The 7,345-nt window shown below is 38.7% G+C and overlaps 1 protein-coding gene across 4 annotated transcripts in view; it reads right to left on the bottom strand.

The window, feature by feature from the left end:
- col1a1a (collagen, type I, alpha 1a) overlaps positions 1–6,959 on the bottom strand; it is a 20,806-nt gene extending 13,847 nt beyond the window's left edge. Inside the window, exons 1-12 of one of the 4 annotated variants that reach the window (XM_016678240.1) lie at positions 6,673–6,959; positions 4,868–5,059; positions 4,559–4,581; positions 4,214–4,249; positions 3,029–3,121; positions 1,563–1,631; positions 1,428–1,472; positions 794–847; positions 664–717; positions 502–555; positions 322–375; positions 172–225 (exon numbers count right to left, since the gene is read on the bottom strand). In XM_016678240.1, the coding sequence (XP_016533726.1) occupies positions 172–225; positions 322–375; positions 502–555; positions 664–717; positions 794–847; positions 1,428–1,472; positions 1,563–1,631; positions 3,029–3,121; positions 4,214–4,249; positions 4,559–4,581; positions 4,868–5,059; positions 6,673–6,742 (798 nt within the window). In that variant the 5' untranslated portion in view covers positions 6,743–6,959. Of the gene's footprint in view, positions 1–171; positions 226–321; positions 376–501; positions 556–663; positions 718–793; positions 848–1,427; positions 1,473–1,562; positions 1,632–3,028; positions 3,122–4,213; positions 4,250–4,558; positions 4,582–4,867; positions 5,060–6,660 lie in introns of all 4 variants that reach the window. The other 3 variants (XM_007565479.2, XM_016678241.1, XM_016678242.1) reach the window with 3 other exon arrangements.
- Positions 6,960–7,345: the final 386 nt, after the last annotated feature.

Raw genomic sequence — 7,345 nt, 5'->3', positions numbered from 1 at the left:
TATATAGTATGATAATTCGCCAAAATGTTTCTATCTGTGCATCTCCAGTAATCACTCTAGTGTGTTTCCCACTTAAGCTACCCATGCATTGCTACAATTCATGTTAACATTTATTGAAATGAAACTTTGGACATCAAGCAAAAGAATGATATAGTGGAAACATTTAGTCACCTTGGGTCCAGCAGGGCCAGTGTCTCCTTTAGCACCATCCAGACCGCTGAATCCCTGAAGGCCAAGAGAGAAACATAAAGATGAAGTTCCTCTTCATGAGATCTTCTCAGCTTTGGATGAATGGGATGATACAAAATGGCTTTAGCTCACTCTGTGACCCTTGATTCCAGGAAGTCCAGGGGTTCCTGGAAAACCACGAGCACCCTGGGGGAAAAAAAGTAAAGAAGAAGAGAGACAGTTTAAGTTAAACTCTGCTGTTTAACTTAAACTGTCCCTGTCCACTGTTTTATTTACACGTTTACTCAAAAACATGTTTGATCAGTGAAGTACCTGTGGACCAGAAGGTCCCCGCTCACCAGCACGACCAGGTTTGCCAGCCTCACCCTGATGACATACAAAATTAAGATATAATTACAAATCCACTTTATTCATTACGCTTTGATTCAAAGTGATGCTTCCTCAGGAACCGAAAAATACAAGCTGACCACTTACATCCTCTCCGTTCTTTCCTGGAGGTCCTGCAGGTCCGCGTGGCCCCATGGGACCCTGATTAAAAGACAAAGAGAGTTATGTGGACTGTAGACGAGTTAGGTGAAAAGGTGTGTGTATTTTCAACACTCACAGGGGCTCCAGCCTCTCCAGGCTCACCAGGATGGCCATTGGGTCCTGGAGGTCCCTGTAGAAGGAGACAGAACCTTAAACATCATCACAAATGAACTGACAATTTTTTCTTTGATTCTGAATCTGAATTCTACAGGTTATTAAAAAAATACACTTCTTGTGTAACAAAATAATCCTGAATAACTTCAGCTGTTCTGACACCGTAGCCATGTGTTCTTGTTATGGGTTTCTTGAATTGCTGTCAGAAAGTGATCCATAAACTTAAAATGACAGATTAAATATTCGGCTTCAAACTGACCATAATTCTGGTGAAGTTAAAACATTTAATCTGACAACCCAAATAATTCAAGGGTTAAACTGAATCAATTATTATTATAGAATCCTTTAAGTGAAATACCTAACAAGTATAATCAGGAAACGGTCTACTGAGTATTATAGTATGCTTAAGAACATATATTAAAATTCAAAAATGTCCAGGCTTGCCCTAACCCCAGTTTAACATTAAGATTAAACTGAGACTAGATACATGTGTTTTATGGGACAAGTTGTTAAATTTAGTAGCAGCTCAATGCAGTCAGGCAATCGGTGTTAACATTATGATCATGTCACTGGAAGGAAGGAAATGATCCACTTACACTTTGACCTGGAGGTCCAGTAGGTCCACGGGGTCCCATTGGGCCCTGTTAGTCAAACATGGGCAGAAGTCAGAAACTGCACCATCTTAAATTACAGGAAAATAGTAGACATGTACAAGGGTGAACATGCCCTACCATTGGTCCAGGCACAGGCATAGCAGGGGATTTCTCATCATAACCACCAGACATCTGAGGGGAGAAGTTCTGAAGCACAAAAAGAATACAGACATGTCCTTCAAGAGACATTTATCAAGCAATCACGTATTACATACATTGAGCAAGGGTTATGTTTAACAGGAACTTTCATAGAGCATTAAAACAACACCAACACCTGCCCTTATGTAACCCTTTGGTGAGATTCACTTCCTGTGATATGTAAGCTTTAGTTTAAAAAAAATATATATATTTTTTGTACTGTTATTTCATAACAGCTAAATGTAAAAATCATATAAACCTGGACAACAGGTTAGTCCAGGCATAGTTAGTCATCATTGGATGTCCATCTGTTAACTTTACTTTTCAAACAAGATCAGCCATTAGCCATTAGCTTAGCTCAGTATGATTTTTATATTAAAAGAATGTTGGAGGTTAATAAAAATGAATATGGTAGAAGGTATCAGATGTTAAGTATGTCAAAAATTAACAGACAAAAATCAAGTGGAAAATTATTTTTAAGTTTACATAAAAAGAATTTTCCATATGTATTTCCATATACATAAAATATATTTTTGCAAAACCCATCAACTGTGTGAAGCAAATGCAAAGTTAAAAATTGGCTCCAAACAAGTAATGTGTACCAATACACTTTCTAGGGGAATTAGCATGATGCAGAAATGTTATATTAGCTGTAGGACATGATCTCAGAATTTTCCATGAAATTCAAAGGATTGTTCACTTGATATGGCCATTGAAGATCAAATTTTAATTTAAAGTCAGATTGTGAAACTGATGTAGCAATTCACAGATTGCTGTTTATTTGTATTATCTTCTTTGTGCTTCCATGCTTTTTTTTATGCTTTCGTAAAACATTCAGAGCGAACTTGTTACTGTAGTGTGTAAAATGTTTAAATAAGTAATTATTAATGTAAACTAATAATAATAATAATAATAATAATAATAATAATAATAATAATGGTTGTAAAAATAGCATTCAAATATCTTCTCATCCTTTCCTGCCCAGCTACCTTCTCACAGGTGCATCATCCAACCTTTTGACCCAAGATCAACACCAATGAGATTTGAGTCTGCAAATTTCATTAGTTTAATTTTATGTGCAAGCTGATTTTATGATAGACCACAAAGCTGAAAATATGCCCAACTTTTACCAAGAAAATTATATTTTCTGCAATTTTAGGCTTGCTTAAATGTTTCTCACAAGAATACCAGACATTTTGAAAACATGGCATCAAGCTCAATTGTATGTAAAGATGATGTAATTTTTGTTGTGGTAAAAACAAATTAGGAATTAATATTTTCTGATATCAGCAGGTTCACTCAAACATTTAATGTGGGCTTGTTCCTCCAACCCTTATTGGCTCTTTACAACCTGAACCCAAACCTACCCCAATACAGAAATTTACACAAAAAAAATAACAACTTACTCCACCAAGGCCAGGGGGTCCAGGAGGGCCGGGAGGTCCTGGCAGACCAGGCTGGCCATCCAGGCCATCTCTACCAGGGGGACCAGGAGGACCCTAAAAAAGTTAGAGAAATGTCAAACATCGGGGCATGTGTGTCATCTAAACGCCATCATTACACAAACAAGCACAGTCACCTGAAGATTCCTTATTGGAAATACTGTTTAGTATTGGATATTAGATTATACTGTGTAATCTCTTGTCCTTTATAATCACAGAGAACCTCCTAAAATTGGACTTCTCAACACTAATGACCGTAAAACCGGACACAACAAGATAAGCTGTGGTCAATGTGACATCAGCATACAGGAAGTGGATATGCTGACTCTGCATGAGAATTCTAAATTTCCACTTAAGAAGTGTGTTGCATATAATCTATTAATGATCCACATCACAGAGTAATGAATGACAACTTCAGCAAAATATTTGAAGATGTTTTAGATTACACATTATGCTAATTCAGATTAAGCTTCCTTCAGACCCAGCATGACTAGCTGCTTAGCCAGCATAAAGCCAGTTGGGTTGTTAGCTGCATCAAATTGAATAAAATGGACTAATGCAATTTGCCTTATAGTTTTAAAAGTCATAATGTTTTATTATGATGCATGACATAAGTTTTGATGAAGTAACAATTGAAAACAAAAAGCAGCTTCTTATTCTTAGCATTCTTAAAAAAAAGATAAAACTAAAAATTTGCCTTTTTCTTGACAAAAACACAAACACCTCATGTACTGATACTTTTGTTAACCCAACTACTAATGTTTTCATCATGCAGGTAATTTGTTTTCTACTAGCAATGCTAGAAGCAAGGGAAGCTGGCTCCATGTGGTAAGGATGCACTCACAGCTTTTTAGTTCATGTTTTAGCACTCATGTTATAAATGTAATGACATTTTACCACTTCTTACATCACAAAAAGAAGCTACAACCACCAAGTTTAATCTTGCTAAATGCTCCCACATTTTTGAAATTTACTTCCTCATCCACTTAAAATATAAAAGGCAAAACATGTAAAAGGTTCTGCTGCTTTGTTGTGTTTAACTCCAGCAAAAACACACAGGACTCTGGCCACAGTGCTAGAACTTATTCACACTAATAAAATGTAGCTAAACTGGAAGCACATCCACAGAAGAATAAAATGTGAATATACCCGCTCTCCCTTGGGTCCACGGTCTCCCTTGGGTCCCTGTAGGGAAAAACATCAAAAATAGTCTCAATGTAAAGATAAAGGTATTGATATAATCACATTAACAATCATGTACTGGTTGCTATTGTACTACACATCATTGATCTGTACAAATAATATGAATAGAATGATATGAATATTAATGTTCACATTATTATTAGTACAGGTGTACTAATCATCTCACTTCAGTCCAGTTTACTTTCGTTCAATAAAAGCAGTTCACAACAGAATGATTTTCATAGCACCTAATAGACTAAACAAATAACTAAAATGCCAACGAGTTCTGAATGTAAAGACATTTTTATTTACCTCAACCTGAGCAGACTGGTAGCCTGAAAAGGAGAAACACACAATTTCAAACATATAGAAAAAGAAATAAAATAAATAAATAAATAAATAAATGATGGATGTGTTGCAGAAAATGCAAAGATGTAAAGATGAGCGGGGCGTTAAAGTACACCTTTTTTTTCTTCATGTTTTGTGCTTTGTTAGTTTTTAATGCTTTGTTAGTTTTTAATGTATTTTCATATTTATTTCATATTCTGGAATGATATGATACAGAAAATAATAGAATCAAAGTTATGAAAAAGTAACCCAGAGGATATGAAAGCGAAATACCGTCATCGGGGCAGATGGCGCAGCACTCGCCCTGGGGGACTATGGGGTTGAGGCAGTCAGTTGGCTCGTCGCATAGAACCTCATCGCACAACACAGTTCCGCTGTCACACACACAGATTTGACATGGCTCTGGTTTCCACACGTCCCGGTCCGCAAACACCTGACCTTCAAGGGTGCAGCTGGCACCTGTGCCTGAGGGGGGCAACAGAGAGAGAGAGGGATGTCAAATAGACATCCATATGCGGGAGCAACAAGACAGAAAATTTAAAGTAAAAAATATGATTGTGAATGAATATAAAATTACATTAAAATACAAAATGTAAACTAAGTACTCTGGAGATTAATTTTCATGTCTAGATTCCATTAGAATTGCATGAATTTGTATATAATGGGGCATCTGAGCTGTCAATGCCTTAGTTTTCTCTATCATTTTATGTAAATATTTCTAATATTAGCAAAAATATATATTGTTATTTTGTATAAATTCAATGCTTAGCAGCGGCCCTGTGTGGAACTGAAACAGACCGGGGTTGGGGTGACTGAGAGGACACAGTCTGCCTGCAGATGTAGAACAAAAATTAAAAACCTTCAATAGAATTTAAATTTTTATCTCCACTGAAAAGCAAGTTAGCGTCCTATCTTAGTGACGAGACTCTGACTTCATAGCATAATGTTAACCCTGAATGCACTTTCTGACTGAATATAAATCTTGTGCCGTGCCAAAGTTCTGAGCTCAGAGGGAGAAAAGCAGCAGTGCTGTAGACTTCTGGTTTGGCAGCAGCTGCTGGAAACTCTGCACATGTGTTTGCAATTAAAGGAAAGCAGACAAAAAAAGAGTGGAAAGAAAGTGAAGAAAACGAGGAGGCGGGTGTGAGAGGGGGGTGGACGTGGCAGCCAGATGTTACTGCAGTCACAGAGAGGAGCCTCTGGATGTCGCTGTGAGATCGCTCTTAGTGTCAAAGTACATCTGCTTCAAAAAGACTGCTGAATCCTGTCCAGTTAAAAGGAACATCTGGAAAAACTGAATATCAACTCCATAGCTGTGGTCCCCAGAGTTGATTTGGTTTTCTTGGTCTTGTCAGAAGATTCGATTTCTTACAGTCCTCCATGATGCCTTTTCAGTACCAAACAGCTGTAGATTTTTGCAGATGGAAGATGTTTATATCTAGTCAGACAAGACTAAACCTGTTTCTCACCTCCTGATTTTCCTTTGGGAATATTCTCATTATGTGGGCTGCAGTTCACCTGTCTGACTTAAAAGCTGGCCTCAGGCTGTGACTAACACTGCCACATCAGTCAGGCCTCCGACAGATTTCACATCTCTGACGCATCTAATGGAAATTGATCAGCAAATTTAAAGCTGGTCAAAGGAGAGAAATTAAAAAACATTATTTGTGTCTTATAAATATTCAATTTTGAAGGCCCTGTACATGTCATCTGTGTGATGGGGTTTCTTCTTTAAAAAGCATGGCCTGTAGAAAAGTCTGCAAAAAACTTGCAGCAACTTGCTCTGTATGCATGCTGGGAAAATGGAGGGGAAGAGAGAGCTACACTAGAACAAAGAGAAGGAGAGAGGGAGGCCTTCCTGGGATGCCCAATGGATTACGTACACCCTGTTCTGTCTGTCTCAGAAGACAACAAACTTTCAATGATCTAATGTCTAAATCATTTCGTTTTCTCCTCTTCTCTTCCTAAGATCTCAGCAGCAGTCCAGTCATGAAGACAAAATCCATCCTTTTTTTAAAAAAAGGGAGAAAAGCGTTGAGAACCTCCGACAAACTGATGAAACTTACGGTCGTCCTCGCCCTGCGCCCTGGCCAGGAGCACCGTGGCGCCGAGCAGCAGCACCAGCCGCAAATCCACAAAGCTGAACATGTCTAGATGCCACCAGACATGTAGACTCTTTGAGGCAAGAGAGGAAAAAAAAGTTGGGGATGTTTTCTCTTTCTGCTACACTCCACTCATACAGGGGTGTTTGGGGTAGGATCCGTGCGTCTGTCCAAAGTCCTCCTGACCCCAGCAGAAAACTCCCTACTGCCTGCACTCATTTTCCAGCAGAGCTTTTATATGGGAGCCCAAAGAACTGGGAGGTACTGGGTCTGGACCGACCAAGGGGGGACGCACCCTCATTACCCTGCTGCTGCTCACGTTTAGGGAAGACAAGAAAAGACACCTCCTTCAAAGGAAAAAAAGAAAGACAGAGGGAAAAAACAGCAGGTCCCTCCTTCCATAATTGCAGAGCATGTCTGGGTCTGAGGGAAGGGGGGGCTCTGAGAAAGGGAGAAACTTGAGCCATATCAGCGCTGGAGGGTTGGAGGAGGATTTTCATCTTCAGCAACTGGCATTTTATCCAGAGTTCTGTTTGGTTGTGGTCTACTTCTTGATTCCTTCAGATTTCTCATATTTTTTTCAGATTGGATTGCCTTGAAGGTCCAGAGGTCAAACCCCTATTTGAGAGTGGTTTCCCCTTTGAATGTT

Source organism: Poecilia formosa, unplaced genomic scaffold (genome assembly GCF_000485575.1).
Source record: "Poecilia formosa unplaced genomic scaffold, Poecilia_formosa-5.1.2 Scaffold176, whole genome shotgun sequence".
Taxonomy (NCBI): domain Eukaryota; kingdom Metazoa; phylum Chordata; class Actinopteri; order Cyprinodontiformes; family Poeciliidae; genus Poecilia; species Poecilia formosa.
The sequence above is the reverse complement of the archived record's forward strand: the minus strand, read 5'-3'. Positions and strand labels throughout refer to the sequence as shown.